The sequence below is a fragment of the Cornus florida genome, unplaced genomic scaffold (genome assembly GCF_030987335.1).
Source record: "Cornus florida cultivar Cherokee Brave unplaced genomic scaffold, ASM3098733v1 CherokeeBrave_3.0.0_Hap2_Chr01, whole genome shotgun sequence".
NCBI classification, from domain to species: domain Eukaryota; kingdom Viridiplantae; phylum Streptophyta; class Magnoliopsida; order Cornales; family Cornaceae; genus Cornus; species Cornus florida.
The window spans coordinates 78912388-78928749 of NW_026775571.1; the positions used below are offsets into that span (position 1 = coordinate 78912388).

At 35.7% G+C, this 16362-nt stretch overlaps 2 protein-coding genes across 5 annotated transcripts; one reads left to right on the plus strand and one right to left on the minus strand.

The window, feature by feature from the left end:
* The first annotated feature begins 225 nt into the window (after positions 1–225).
* On the plus strand, positions 226–6754 carry LOC132302330 (transcription factor bHLH153). 3 transcript variants are annotated; one of them, XM_059799174.1, is made up of 7 exons: positions 228–546; positions 629–878; positions 3011–3133; positions 3919–3984; positions 4386–4451; positions 5635–5682; positions 6130–6754. In XM_059799174.1, the coding sequence occupies exons 3-7, from the start codon at positions 3035–3037 to the stop codon at positions 6256–6258; spliced, it is 408 nt and encodes a 135-aa protein (XP_059655157.1). In that variant the 5' UTR covers positions 228–546; positions 629–878; positions 3011–3034; the 3' UTR covers positions 6259–6754. The 3 variants fall into 3 exon arrangements, with proteins under 3 accessions (XP_059655165.1, XP_059655157.1, XP_059655151.1); XM_059799182.1 differs by lacking the exon at positions 629–878 and having other exon boundaries at positions 226–546; XM_059799168.1 differs by having other exon boundaries at positions 228–878.
* A 1070-nt stretch (positions 6755–7824) lies between these two features.
* Positions 7825–16008, minus strand: LOC132302312 (uncharacterized). Of its 2 annotated transcripts, none has more exons than XM_059799152.1 (5): positions 15812–16007; positions 12705–12763; positions 9135–9316; positions 8661–8743; positions 7825–8131 (listed from the first exon to the last, which is right to left on the minus strand). In XM_059799152.1, exons 1-4 carry the CDS (start codon positions 15966–15968, stop codon positions 8668–8670), a joined length of 474 nt encoding a protein of 157 aa, XP_059655135.1. In that variant the 5' UTR covers positions 15969–16007; the 3' UTR covers positions 7825–8131; positions 8661–8667. The 2 variants fall into 2 exon arrangements, with proteins under 2 accessions (XP_059655135.1, XP_059655140.1); XM_059799157.1 differs by lacking the exon at positions 7825–8131 and adding an exon at positions 8270–8515 and having other exon boundaries at positions 15812–16008.
* Between the last annotated feature and the right edge of the window lie 354 nt (positions 16009–16362).

Consider the following 16362-nt stretch of genomic DNA (forward strand, 5'->3'; position numbering starts at 1 on the left):
ACAATAGAAAGCCACATATAATATATATATATGTATACACACACACTCCGTATGAATTACATGGTCGGACACTAGTACTAACATTTCTATATGTGTGGGTTTCGAACCATGGTTAAAGGGTGACCTCAGCCGGGTTTAGTTTAACGATTCTCTCTCTCATTTGATGTGGTTGGATATTAGCTGTCAAATATAAAAACAAAATCAGTTTTCAACATTATATTATTATATATATATACACACGAAACACTTTCAAACACCCCTTCCCCTCCTCCGGTCCACTCAACGGGGCCAAAAAAAACACATACACACAGTCCTTGCTTTCTCACTGGAACCTTTTATATCACTCTCCGTTCAACTTTCTCTCTTCTCCGACCACTCTCCGGCGACTTCACTTTTCACGCCAATCAAAGGCTCAAACTTCATCTAAAATTCCATCAAATTTCACTCAAAACTCTCGTTGATAGAACATTTACTACTTTGAATGCGAAGCAATTTGCTGTTATCTTCCCTTTCAACGGACTCTCCGGCGAGTTTTGAGTTGTTCCGGTGAGTCTCCAGTGACGCTGACTGTTTTTGGTAGTTTTATGTGATGATTTTGAAAGTTTTTCGGTCTATTTTCGTATGCTAGGGGTTTCGCAGTATTGTTTAAACATAGAGAGAGAAAATTTTGGAGAGAGAGAGTGATTGGTGGCGTTTCTGATGCTACTACTGACTCAAATCCCTAAGCCCTTTTCAACAAAAAGCGAAGAGAGAGACTATTTCAGAGAGAGAAAGTTTTAGCTTTGAATCAACACTTCCTTTCGAGTTTTGGAGGTAGGGCTTTGAAGAGCTCCACTAAAGCTTGAGATTAGTATTGTGATGCAGAGTAAAAATTCATTGTGAGTTCTCTAACTTTTCCATGCCTACTTGTTAAAGAAAAATTTCTGGTTCTGTTAATTTTTCTTTTTTTAATTGCTTGAAAAATTTATTGAGGGTTTGTTGAATTGATGTGTTTAATTGCGTGCTCCATTAAATAATGTGATTCTATTGATGAGATTGTCAGGACATGCTTTTGCTATCTAGAGTAGATTGCTTGTCCTCTTCATTGCTATCTCATGTGGGTATTTAATTGTGTATGAAAGAAGAGGATGGATTAAAATATTAGTATTAATTAATTGCTATACCTGTAATGAAGGACATATGAGAAGATCTTGTACGCCAATGCATATATTAATGGTTCATGAACTATATAAATTTGTAATCTGGGCCCACCCAAATTGATTTCTTTATTTCAGTTGTTATCAATCACATTAACATATAGTTAGGGATTATCTTAATGTCATTGTTATAAGCCGGAAATCAATGCAATTGTATCGTTCAATTTGGTGTTGTCTTCCAGATAATCATTCAGAGAGATGCTTTCAGGCGTGTTGATTGAAACCAATTGAGTTGGTGCATGTATGCAATGATTTACTAGTTCAGTTTAATTATGTACCATGGCCTATCCGAGAAAACCCTCCTAGAGGGCATAGATTCTGGACAGGATGATTCAAATGCATTTTTAAATTGATCAAGGAAAGTTGTTTGTTTGTATGGCTACAGTTGTTTAATTGTGTAATCATATATATTTTTTTATTTAATTATAAAATAATAGTTTTAACAACCCTTAATTTTTTTATGTTATATGTGACTGATGTACCTAATGTTTCTTTGACCAAAACAGTGCATGCATTTTCAGTTTATATAGCATATTCATACGTATCAATGTTACATTATTCTTGTGTTGTCGGCAGTAATTGTTATTACAATTTGTAATGAGGATCCCCTATAAACAAATATTGATCACAGTGGTTTTGTTTATATTAGGACTAGAATGGTTTTGTTCTATCGAGGATGTTTCTTGTTTGTATTAGGACCAGAATGGTTTTGTTCTACCTGGGATGTTTCTTAACCAAGATCAACCTCAATGACATCCCGACCGTTTATCTTCTCTTGTCCAGAATCCTAGCAGGAAGGGCTTTCTGCTTCTTGTCAGTTGTCTTCTGAAGATGTTTCACTCATTATAAGAATGTTTCTTAAACAAAATCAACCTCACTGACACTTGTACCATTATTGTCTTCTTGTTGAAAATTTTGACACGGATAACTTTTCACAAGTTGTCTCTATGAGTATTTTTTCACTCAAGTAGGATGTATTAAACGAAATTAACCTCAATGAAACTTCATCCATTTGTCTTTTTATTTATTTATTCGATGCGAATTCTAGCACGGGCATCATATTGGTCTCTCTGAAGATGTTTGCTCATTATATATCACCCACCCAAATTCAAGTTAGGTCTTTTCCCCCTTTTTTGAATGTAATATGATAAATGTAAATAAGAGATTATTTATTAATCATTACATTTTTCAAATGCAAAACTCAGCAGGTGATAGCCCTCCTAATAATATGCTGCTTCTGCTTCTTGTTATTAGAAGGAGCCAATTATTGATAATAGAATAATACTTAGCATGTAATATGTCTTACATTGACTCTGTTTCCTAGTTACCCACCAAAAAGCGTTCTAATTTAAAACCAGCAAGCGTTACTGGCTTTCTTAAAATCATATGGAATGCAGAGGTAATTGATTAGGCGGACATGTTTGAGAATTGAGGTTCATTTTAAGTTAGTAAGGGTAGACCTGTAGCGGGTGCTATAGGCATTGATTTGTCATTTCTGTGAAAGCACACTAGCATGTCTCCTATGGGAAAGCAATTATTATTTTAAAATAAATATATACCATTTTGAAGTGTTCCATCTCTGATTTAGATATCTTCTGCAATGGTAGCAAAATGCTTGACTTTGTATTAATTATGCCAGACAATCTAAATAGTTTATGGTTTGAGATTATTTGCTGCATTTTCTGACAGTACTGGGGAACTGCTGAAATTTTATGTGGTAGCTAGTTATGTTGATAGCTGATGTGGATGTTAATTGCCATGCTGTTGTATTCTTCTTTTATGCATGTTGATCCTTTCACAATTTTTTTATCTAGTGAGAAGAAGTGATTACGGGAGAGATGATGGAACACAAAAGGAGCCCCGTCTCTGTTGATCAAGGCAGTCTCACTTCTCTTGCACCTAAACGACACAAGGCCAATATGTCCATCTCTTCCAAGGTTTCTTCTCTTCTCCTATTATCTGCAACCATCGTCTATAGCTCTATGCCTTTTCTCCTTTTTGGATGTGTGTGTGTATTGAGGGTATGTTGTGGACAATAAATATTTCCAATAGCCACCAGCGTTAGTTAATATGCTATTTTGTTCGGTGATATTATGATAGTGAAGATTTATTTCCCCACAATGAAATTGATTTCAACATCAGTATCAAAGCCTTTCTGTGAGGAAGCAGGCAACGGCTGATCTTTATAAATAAAATCCTTTCTCTAAGTTCCACTCTGCTGTGCTACAATTCCCCTTTACTGGTAATCTGATATGGTAGATCTGGGATTATATTGGAGACGTCCACTTATAATACTTATATTTTGCCATTTGTGCTATTACAGATCAAAACACTCATTTGCAGAGTACTGGTATTTTTCTTCATGTAAAATACTAAAAACCCCTCCAAGTAGTATGGCATCATGTGTTAGTAATTACAGGAACTGTAGAATTAGTAATTCCGGAGCATATACACCCCTGAATAGGCTATTGGACTTTATAATTTATTCCACTGGCCATTTGAAATTGTTCTTCCTATGAGTTAGTTCCACATGCAGTTCGTGAAATTGATTACTCTGTCTATCCAAAACTTTAAGCTTTATTAAGCTTTTGGAGCTGATTATTGTGGCATGACACCCAGAAAACGGAATTTTAAGGCCTATTCGTTTGACTTATAGATCCGTTCTTTACCTTGTGCTTTTTACTTTGCACGTCTTTAACTGATATATATATTTTGGCAATAGGAGAGAAAAGAGAAGGTTGGCGAACGAATAACAGCTCTTCAACAGATTGTTTCACCATATGGGAAGGTAAACATGACAACTTAAATCTCTCTTATCAGGAATAGATTAACATTTCCCTTCCAATTTCTTTTTTGTTTTGTTTTGTTTTTTTTTTCCTAGTTGGTACTCACACACACTTGTCTCTTTTGAGACTTGAACCCCTAACATCCCTTTGGGAAGTAAGAGGCTGGTACCACTAGGCCACTGACCCATTGGTGTTCCCTTCCAATTTCATAATCAAGGTGTTTGAGGTGGGTTTACAAATAATAGTAAGATTGTTGGATCCTCCTTAAACTACAGTGATGACCAAAAAGAGTATCCCAGTGGACTTAAAATACTGTTAAGTTTATATTATAGCTCATCCAATAAATTTGTAATGCCAGAATTATTTACTCTTGTGATTTTAAAGCCTTCTAAATTTATTGCAGACAGATACGGCTTCTGTCCTTTTGGAGGCAATGGAATATATTCAGTTTCTCCATGAACAAGTGAAGGTTTGGTCTTCCTCTGCTTTATGTTGCTTAAAAATTACCTAGCTGTTTATTTTCACGCGTATGGGATGTCTTTGAAGTAACTAGTGGCCACCTGTAATGTTGCTTTGAAATCACATGTCCAAATTAACAACCCCATGATGGAGTTAAGGATCTGCAGTGCGGGTCATTATAGTATCAGTTGTCCAAGATCATCCAAATCTCTTTTTTGTTCTAAAGGAAAGAATGTATGTTTAAATTGGTTATTATTGTCATTCAGTTCTTGTTTGAGTTTTAAAATCTTTGGATAAATTATACTCACCTCCCCTGACACACGGCTAATTGTACGGACCTCCCTTGCTGATTAAAAAATACACTGAGCTCCCTAGGGTTAGTACTTTGTAACAGAATCCTCTCCTACTTAACAGTCAACAAAGTCAAAGGCTAGTATCTGCTTCCATTAGCAAAATTAAATTTTCAAAACTTCCCTTTTCAACCAGAATTTTATAATGTGTTGAGGGAAAAAAGGTAAATTCAATCCATCTTAATGCTGTTCAACGGGAACTGTCTGACAAGGGAGGCTGGTATTATTTTTGAACCAATAGGGGAGATATGTGTAATTACACTATTTCAGGGGAGGTGAATGTAATTTACCCAAAAAAAATTTAGAGCACATTGTTGATACTTGGGTCTTTTTATTTTCTCATTTGCAATTGCCAGACTTCAGAGCTACACGTTGAAGATTATTATTCCTTGCAAAAACAAGCTCATTTTTAAGTTGGTCTTTTTCAAAAAGGCGAATGTTTTTATTTTTATTTTTATGTGGAGTCTGTGAATATCGCCACTCAGTTTTTGTTTTTTTGTTTTTTAATGCAAAAAAAACTTAAAGCTTAAAGCCTTATTAAGTTATACATCTTTCTGGTTTAACCTATATGAATTTCCTATATCGGGCAACAAAAAAAAAAAAAAGGAAAAGGAAAAAAAGATCAGTGTTTAGAGTTAGAGCTCTGGCGTTGATAATACAAGAAATCTGGAATAGAGAGTATCTTTTTGACTCTGTGTAATACAAGTTCTGATTTGCTGTAATAAATGCAACTAAATTCAGTCCGAGACGTACAATTGAACTAAATTTTTTGTGTTTGATTTTTCTCTTGGTAATAATTTGATCTTTTAAACCTTTGCTTTTGGTTTTGTGAATGGTTTTTAGGTGTTGAGTGCTCCATACATCCAGAGTACCCCCGCAGCAGAGATGCAGGTGAGCATTTGCTGGCGTAACTACTTAGATTTAGTTGTCTGGGTTGTGATCTTTCTTTCTCAAAGAAAGCATATAAGTAAATTCTCATGGAGGACATTGTTTGATGCTCCTAACGCCAATAGATCCTATACTTTTTTTTTCCTAACAGCCAAGGAAATGATACTATTCCCATATATTTACATGGCATTTGAAGCCCTAAATCCATCATCCAGAATGGAACCATCTTAGTACTATATCATTTTTGAGGATTTTAAGGGGCGACACTCACAAACTATCATATTTGGTGACAGATCCAATTCTCTATGATTGATTCCATACCGGTTGACGGACTGTTGTCCGATTTCATTTTTCATGGGATGTTAGAGTTTCCCTGTACTTTGAATGATATAGTAATTGCTTTTCGAATACCTATTCATAATATACCTTGGTTGTGTTACTTCCTTTTAGGAATTGGAGCCATACAGCCTTAGAAGCAAAGGCTTATGTCTTGTGCCAATTTCATTGACTTTTGGAGTTGCTAGCAGCAATGGTGCTGATATCTGGACACCCATCAAGAACAGTTCCCCGAAATTTTAGAAGGCTATCTTGCATGAAACAGTTGCACGATTCGTCATTAAGTAACAAAAGGGTTTCGGATTTGGTAGATATGGTTCGTAGAGGGTGGCCAAACTTTTTTCTGAACGCGGATATGCTAATTCCTAACAAATATCCAGCAAGGTGCACTTGATAGGATTTCAGGTAGGAGCAACTTATCAAATTTCTTACGGTGAACTCTTCAGAACGGAACCGGCTGCTGTTTCAAATCAATTTGGTTTGAAAATGGTAATGATACAATAGGTGTATGTATTCTAATATTTTGGGAAATCATATGTTGATGGACATGGAGTTGTCTAATGACTTCAGCAGTAAATGTATTTAGGAAGGGCAGTGTCGTAATATGTATAAATGGCTGCCTGGTTTATGAATCTAGATTACTGTAATTGATCTGTCCCTTTCCCTTAGCCCCTTACAGGGATAATATTCTGTTTGTGTAAGTCAAGAAGAAAATGAATGGTACTTGATTAGAAGAAAATTCATTCCAATGTTCAATGGGAAAAGCGCAACATTTTCAAACTTTGTGCAAGTCGAGAAGAAAATTTAAATGGATGGGACATTGCATTTTCAAAAGAAGCACAACATTTTCAAACCTTCAATTATGAAGGATAATTATCTAATATAGTTTTCAAAATATACTACTAGATAATCACCCTTTTAATGATACGGGCCCACCTAGATTCTTCTGATTTTTTTGTAGACAATGAAATGGTGCTGGATCTACGTTAGAACTGAAAGGATGGAAAGTAGTGCGCACCAACAATAATCTTGTTATGTCTGCTAAAGTCGACAACCAACTTCAAAAGACTACAAAGCATCCCACGGAAGTCGCGACTCTAGTTGACTCCAAACACAAAAACACAACTGATACGACAACAAACACAATTCTCTTAAATCTTCACAATTTTAAATTGACAATGAAATAATTAAATAAATGTTTTAAATTCTCAATTTAACAATGTTGCAACACAATATATATGTAATGTTACATTGTTGTTTCCTCTGTGATGTAACGTGTTTAATAGCGTGTGACTAAATCTAAAATGGCATAAGAGAGAATACGGGTCGTCCCCAAAACACAAGTTATCCAAGACTAGGTTCCCCATTCAACATACTTAAGAGATAAGGCAACATGTTTTGACAGTGGACCACGATGGAGACTCTGGCTCAGGCAGTGGAGGTACTTGTTTTGCAGTGATGGGTAACGGTCCGGATCCTCTTTAGTGGAACAGGATGTCCGGACCCCTCTTTAGTGGAACAGTCATCCTGTTCCGTCCAATTAGTGATGCACCAACGTTTTTGTAATGTTCATCACTAACCGGAGGATCTTGTTTCGATGGTGGGTATCAGTCAGTGACATTCATGTAGCTGCAAAGATAAAATGACCCTCACACCTCCACTACCGTCATTATAAAGTGCAAAATAATGAAAGACACTCATTATTATAGCCGCCATGGAAACCACCAAGTATAGATATCAGTTCTCTAAAATTGTAAGACAAAGAGGGGGTACTGATATATAACTTACATAGGTGACTTAGTGAGAATATAAATGAAACAACATTAAATGTGTCATAGTATTATAATTATTCAAGAATTGTGTGACTACAAAAAGACTACTGATTTTACATGAGCAATCAAAGTCCACTATGAATGATAGAAAATTGGAAAGGAACGGAGGATGGGAAGGATGAAAGATGTACTTTTCAGGAAAAGGAAAGAGTCTTCAATGGTGTTCGGTTGGTAGGCTTCAAGGGGAGGGCTTTTCTCCTCTGCTCCTTTATTTCATCTATCAAATGAAGACCCTCCATTCCTTCTTCCTTCGACCCTCTTTCTTCCTCTTCCACTTTTACTCCCTATCAAAAAGACCGCAATAGTAACTCGGTTTCCAACACAAATTGCTAACAGGAATAGAACACGATTCAAACTACTCTAAACAAGTTTGTAACAGATTTTGCTAACAGAAGTCAAATAAGAAACAAAATTCAGAAAGGTTTAACACAATTTGCTAACAAGCATTAAAATTCACACAAGATAGATGTTAACCTAAAATAATGTCATTTCTCATGTCAGTGATGAAAGTCATCAGACAGAAAAGCCCCCATTTAGATGACAACACTTAAACAACCACAATCTTATGGAAAATCCTCAATTTGAGACGAAGTCCCAATTTTTCTAAATCAAGACCTTATTTTGGTGAGACAAAAATCAAGCCGCATTCTGATGAACTGTCCAAACACCTAAAACACCAAATTAGAAAAGACCCAATTTTATGAAAGGCTCCAAACAAAAGAACCACAATTTGATAAAAATCCCCAGGAACTGCAGTATTTGCTGTAAAAAACGGTACATGATTACCAACTAACAAAGAAAAGTTGGACTGACCACTTTGTTAGGCTGATGATGAAGAAGGCTTAACCTTCTCTCTCAGGAACTGCAATATGTGCTCACGTTTCCAGTTGTCAACTCTGCAAGGAAAAAACCAAGGGGAAGTAAGTTCTGTAGAAAGAAATATAATACATCAAGAACATTACTTTTACCCTGACAGGTACATATGAGAGATTTAATTAGAACTAACACATAGGTTATGTCTCTCCAAAAATTCTTTATCCTCTATTTTGCCAAATGCTACCCGGATTACATGACTCCCATTGGATTCATGAACTCAAAATCTTGCCTTTGTTTAGACATCAGATTCAAACTATATAAGCTTCACATGCACCAAAGGTGCCTGTTGTTTAATCATAGCCAATGTCCACTCATTTTGAGACAAGTGGTGTTCAAGAAGTGAAGAAGAAAAAGAGGAAAGATTCCACGTCTCGTGTGACCAGTGCCTTCAATCAGTAAAATGAAGCTCACCTTATGGTTTCCTTATATTGGCCATCATCATCTAACATAATCAGCTTTGGTGGAGAATTAAATATATATTGAACTTTGACAGATGGGAACTTTTCCTTTTCTTCTTCAATGAAACCGACAATTTCAGGATAGAACACCAGTTTTCTCATGCAGACCTCTAGAACTGCACCAGAGTAGATAATCTGCAGTTTCACTTGAGAGTTAGATACAGTATTTTTCTCGATAAAATTCTGTTAATCATTTATATATTACAAGACAATTAGAAAGAGTATTCACTTGCAATAAACACATCAAAGTAAAATAGAATAAATTCTGATATGAAAAGCTGACACCAGGAGAGGAATAAAAGAAACCGCGGTCAACTATAGCAATACCGGAAGTAATTGCAGAAGAAGAAAGTTAAGGGAGAAATAATTACTGCTACTTTCTCTCTCTCTCTCTCTCTCTCACACACACACACACACACACACACACAGATACCCCGCTTCGCTGCATTATATGTACTCTTTTATCTCCTCTTTTTTTTTTTTTACTAAATTTATCTCCTCCTCTTTCAGGATAGAACACCAGTTATCAGAGGGAAAGTTGTTTTTGTGTTGGTTTTTGCTTTTCATTTTCTTTTTAATGAAATCCAAAATGATTTAGTGCTTCTAGCTGTCTAACTTTGATTTTCACAATCATATAAACTATATTATGTTGGTTCAATAGCGGTTAAGACTTAGAGTTGACAGCAAACTTGGGAATATTGTCTCATATTAAACCTATTTATTTTAATTTGTCTGTCTAACATTACAAAATGAATGTTTAACATTCAACTCGACAAACAAAGCTTTTGCCCCAACTGGTAATTTGAATAAATCAAATCTTGCTATACCATTATACCCACTGCCAGTTTTTATGCAAACCTTGCACCATCATTTCTTTCCTCACCGCCTCAATCCACGTTCATGTCCTTTTTCTCCTGTTCAAACACTAGGAATCAGAACCATTACATTTGGTCCTTTTTCATACCAAACTTTGGATTAGTTCATATATAATGTCACTCAAGTCCAGACATGCCTATAATTGTGTAATTTTAACCTAAAAGCTCAACAATATGCAAATGGTTATTCAGCAAGGGCTTACCCTCCCAATAATAGTTATGCGCCCCTTGAATGACCTCCTATTTCTCTTCCCCCACATACATGAGATCAAGCGCTATTATTCTTACGCTAAACAAAACCACCCCCCCCCCCCCCCCCCCCCCCCCCCCTCTCCTCCCTCCTTCAATTTACTGAGAAGATCAAACACATTACAAGGTGAAAACCAGTATACCTTAAACAAAGTTTACTAGCACCAAAGCTCCTTAGTCAGTGGGACAATGAAGAAGCGAACGGTGGAGGTTGTCATACAACACTAATCGGATTACTATTCTTCTCTTTTGAGGCTGTCAGTAGTTGGAATATTCCAAAATTTAGCAGGCCACAAAGAACCTCACCTTGGTGGGAGCACTTCATTCCCAGATAGCAATAAAAGTGAAGCCACTATTTGCAAATATACCAGATTCCAGCACTTCCCCATCTCATTTCATCATCTCCTTCACCCACCTGCTCAACGTCCTAAACAATAACATTTCCACGCAAAACCACATCCAAGCTACCGCATCCTTGAAACTATGTAACAGTTAGCCACCAAAGCCTCTTTCTCCACTGCCAAGGAGAAAATAATTGGGTAAGAATCTTCAAAATGACATTCCACAGTGCTTATCACGCCAAATCGCCCCTAATTGGTATCCTTCATCCAGCAAGTGACACATAAAACTCCTTCCCTATATACCCTCCACTGAAAGCATCCTTTTCTTTTTCTTTCTTTATTTATTTTTTCTTTTTGTCTTTTTCTTTTGAACATATTTACCACTGCACTAGTGTCAGGTAACCTAATTGGTAGTGTCTATGAGTACTCATACCAGAGACCCGGGAGCAAATCCCGCCCGTCCATTCTTCATAGCCCACAAGGCACCTCTTTAACCTTACGAGATTTACCAATCAATGAGCTCCATGTGGGCATTATTTTATTGTGACATGTGGTCCAACAAAGCTGACACTTAGATTTTATCCATGCTTGCACATGGTACCTTGACCTTGGACTCCGACATATGGAGGTAAGATTGAAGTGGAGTCCAAAGTGAAGTGGATTCTTAAGGGAAAGCATCACCGTTTATCTAGGCTCTAGTTGAGGTTATCTTTACAACTGCACAAAACTCCTACATCACCTTGGTCAAAGGTTTTCTCCTGTGATTGGACTTGCTAAACCTTGAATTCTACCTTCTCCTTTTGCGCCATCTTGGTCCCCGCTCTACACCTACGCTGCCTTCATTACTGTGCATTGTGATTTATCTAATGCTTGGTGGGTTCAGGAGCATGATCTATGGAGTTCCTAGAACTCAGTGTAGAAAAGGTGTGAACTCGGGTTGCATTGCGCTCTTTTCTTGGAATCCTAGGGATTTTGTGGCTTACTGGCTGAAGCCAAGGGCGCCAAGATGTTTATTCCCCAGGTGGGCTATATTTTGCTGGTCTTTAAAAAAGAGATGCAGAGTGCACGTATTCTTCATATGTTACCCTCAGTGCTTCCATGAAGGCATCTCCACTTAACTCTGTTGATTACGATGCCCCAACATGTGTCAGCTATTGTCAACTGTTCCCTATATGCTTAGAGGGACTCTCTTACTTTGTTTCTGAAGAATCTAAGAGAAGAGGCTACAGCACCCTACTTAGACACCTATAGTTCCTATTTATTGTCTAAGCTCAATAAGCACTACATTATGTAACCTGAAAAATTGAATCCATTTCACTTTGGACTCCACTAAACGGTGATGCTTTCCCTTAAGAAAATGGTTACTTAAAAAATTCATAGGGCCAACTGGAGGTACTTTGGGGCACTTATACATATTTTTGGAGTTAACCTTAGATATTTTTATCCATAGACATAATATAATTGGTCTTAACCACATTGACAATGCTATGGGAAGATTCTTATTGCGATATTAAGAGGTCTTGAAAATCCTTAGTGAAATAATGCGTCAAGGAAAGAACATCATGCAGCATAACAATTTCAATAAACTCCATAACAATTTCAAGAAACTAAAAAGATGCAAACTTCGGTATACATCATAAAAGTTAGTCAAATACATTTAAGTTCACATTTTATTATGCGTTTCTCTATCTTTAACATTCTATATTGCAGAAAGATGCTTATCAAAGATCCACACCAAAAAAAAAAGTCAGTCAAATACAATGATAACTATTTTCCCATTTTCTTCTTTAAAAGAAGAAGAGCACATAATATTAAAATGCACAAGCATGAATAAGGATACTTGTTTTACTGATAAACCAACTTATTCTTCCCTTATTTATCTTGTACAATTAACCATGGACTCTCAAAGGTAAATGATGACTATAGAAAGGAAATATATAAAGCATATTTATGAACCATTCAGTCACAAGAGGTACCAGCATATCACTATGTAAGAAGAACGTTCAAAGCACAATTTTCAGCTCATAGACATTATAATCAATTCAATAGCATCCATACCTTGCTCATGGAATCATCGGAATCTTCTGTGCAACACTTCAAACAATCAGATACCAACTCTGCCACCAATTAGATGAGTTATATTCCGCATAATATAACCACAAAGACAATAAAACATTGAAATTATACATACTCGTATTGTTCTTAACTAGTACAATGAATACATCAAAAAGTTAAGAACCAAATGCAATATCATGTTCTGCTATGTTGAAATTGGAAATTTAGTACTAAAAAAATTTATTTTTGAATTAGTTCTGCAAAAACTAAAGGCAATTGTTTAAGAATTAAAAATTTGAGGAAAATTTGTCAATTTAGATTAAAAAAATTAAAACCATCCTCCAGTGTTGTGATTAACATTCAAAGAAAAACTCAGACATTGTTAGGTCAATATTCTGCAGCTTTTGCTTTAATTTCTACCTTAGATTAGAAAATTTTCAAAAGTTAGTGTTAGTTACCACCAAGGTCGAAGATGGAATTCATGCTACAATCAAGGGTATTCTGGTAATCTTTATATACAAGGGTATAAAGATAAAATAACACACTGGTGCACGTGCCAGATCAATCTAGGTTTCTAAAGTTTCATAAATTCAATTTGTTTTGATTCCCGTTTAAAACTTGCATGAAAAGAGTTTTGATAACTTCCTTATTGGAGATTTTTGCAAGTATAAACCTACATAAGACTTCGATCCATTGAGGTATCGATCGAAACCCCCGGAGTGATGTCGATTGATCAAACCTTTTGAAAAAGTAGTTTTCAAGTTGGTTTTAAACCACTACTTGGTTGCCTACAATATGCACTATGCTAAGGTGGAACACACACATAAAATATCATATAGAGAGTAGATTATTGTGAGTTTTGAGAGCGCACGTTAATTTTCTTTTGCATTCACTATCTACACTAATTGGTGAATATATTCGTCAAGTGTTGACATCTATCGTTGCATACTACAAACAAGAGTTCAATACGACTTTTTCATTCACCATCTTCATTGAAGAAGCTTGGATGACTAGTGGATGATACCAAATCACTAGAGAAGCAGATTCATGAGGAATGGATGCTGTTGACAAGTGAAAGAGCTAATTGAAGAATTTCGGGAAAAAGTTTGGAGTCTTTTATGTCAGGGGGTAACTAGGGGATTTAAGGGGTAGAATCTATGAACCTAGGTTGTAATCTCTTTCTCTTATAGTAGGTTTGATATGCCAGAACTAGATCATGTGCTTTTTCCCTACCTCGGGTTTTCCACGTAAAAATCTAGTGTCCATTCTTTATGCTTTTATTGCTTATTATTGTTGTGGAGTGTTTAGATTTTTGTTATTTGCTATATACAGCGTTTCAATTTCTACTTTTTTAGTCTTAATTTAAAAATTAATTAACGTTAAACAAGGCCTATTCACCTCCTAGGTTTAGATCAGTGGACCTTGCACAACTCTCTATCAGAGCCTCGGGTTCTGGTCCTATGAATTATCCATTAGTATCAGAGCGGGTTGCTCAAATTTACTAGGTAGATCATGGAAGGCCTTAAGGAAGGTGATCTTATATCTAGGCCCATACTCTTAGAAGGATGTAATTACAGTTACTGAAAGCTCGTATAAGAGTTTTTCTAAAATATATGGATGAAAAGGTCTGGTATTCCGTAGAACTAGGCTACTCTCCTACTACTGCAAACGTAATTGATCCTCTTCCGTGGGGATCCCAGATGAGGGAACCCTAGGAGAGCCACTGACTCCAACTACCTTCCATGATGAAAGGAGAAAAAAAATCAGAAAACTCTTATTTGCGGTGATAATGCCAAAATATCAAGTTTTGCTAAAACTATGTAGCACTGGACTAAAGGATAAACCAGCTGAGTCTAGTTTGTTAGATTTATAAACTGCACTTTTGCTAAAGATTTCTGGAAAATTCTTGCGAAATTTCATGAGTGAATTACTCGTGAAATATTTCTAATAACAAATGTTGACCACTAGGATTGAAAATCTTAGAATGGAAGATCATGAAACTTTTAGTGAATATTACACTAAAATTAATGACATAGTGAACATGCTTGGTAAGGCTATACCGGAGAATGAAGTGTTCAGAAAAATTCTTAGGTCACTTCCTAAATGATCCTTCAAAAAAGAACAATGATCTCACACTAAAATTTGTGTACTTTATTTTCTATTGATGCAAGATTGCGGATATGATGAATGCATATTGCAAAATAACAGGTATTAACAAAAATTTAAATCTCAATCATCATACCAACTAACTGAATTTTAAACAAGGTTTATTCAAAAAATTATTTAGTTGCAAAATAATATCCTTAAGACTTATTCACCCCCTCCCCCCTCTCTCTAGGTCTAAGTCAACTCACATCGACACATTAGAGCCTAGGAAACAAATTCACCTACCATCAAATCCAAATTCAAATAAGCTCAAAAACTCAATATTTCTCATGATTTGTACACGTAATCAGAACATAAATACCCCCAACCACTACCTAGATCCCCTTTCTTTTCTCACATTTTCACAGCAACCAAATGGGTATTCAGAATTTTGTATAGAATGTTCATATCTAAACGAATATATACAGGTTTCTCTGGTTTGAAATTATTCCAAATTTCCATCATGAATACAACATCTATACATGAAAATTAGCAACAAAAATTCCTGACTGCATGCAAATTAACCACATAAACCTGATTAAATCACCAAAACTCATAAAAAATCCATGATTACCAGTGTAATTTATTAAAAGTAATACTTATCTTGACAACATAATCAAATTACACCATTTCTTTAATGCTATTAGGGCTATTTGGACGCCCTTTAGATTTGAATAGACAGTTGGCCAAATTAAATTGAATGGAGCCATTCACAGAAATAGGAGAGTTGACCAAATTAGTTTAGTTCCGGGTCTCAACATCATCTTTGACATGAATATCATTTTAAGACCTCAGAATGTTATGTAAAAGTAAATCAAGAAATTCAAATTCACATGGAAATCAAAACAAACCATCAGAATTTGAAAATTCATTCAAATTATGAATAAATAAACTCTCGCGTGGGCTACAAGAGAAACGCCCAAACAACTGGATCTGCAAAATTTTAGAGAGAGAGAGATCGATACCTTTGTCTTTAACATATTCTGCGAAAGTGTTGCAGTCTGAGCAGAGAGCGAGGCCAGTAAATCCAAGAGTTTCGCACTCTTTGGAGCTAAGCTGCTCTGCTGTTGAGATCAAAACTAGCGGAAACAAGAACAAAGCGTGGATCAACAACACACCCATCTCTCGTCTCTCTCAAGTCTCAATTTTATGGCCTAAGCTACACACACATGAATATATATAGTAAAATACACACTTCTTTTTACTTGTTCCAATAATAATAATTTTTTTTACCTAAGCCAGTTTTACGGTAGGGAAGTTCCATTTTTATTTTTATTTTTTTTAGCGAAATTTTTTTTAGAGTGCCAATGATTTTTAAGTTAGAAGTGTAGTTTTTATTTGTAAAACTGTATTGGAATTTGGCAAATTTTGATATGACTCACTAATGGGACTCCAACATTAGATGAGTTAAGCGAGTATAAGTTGACCTTAAGTGAATTTAGATCGTAAACGACACGATTAACTTATTTAATTAATTAATCATATCGTATTTGAATTAAAGGGTGTAACTAATTAA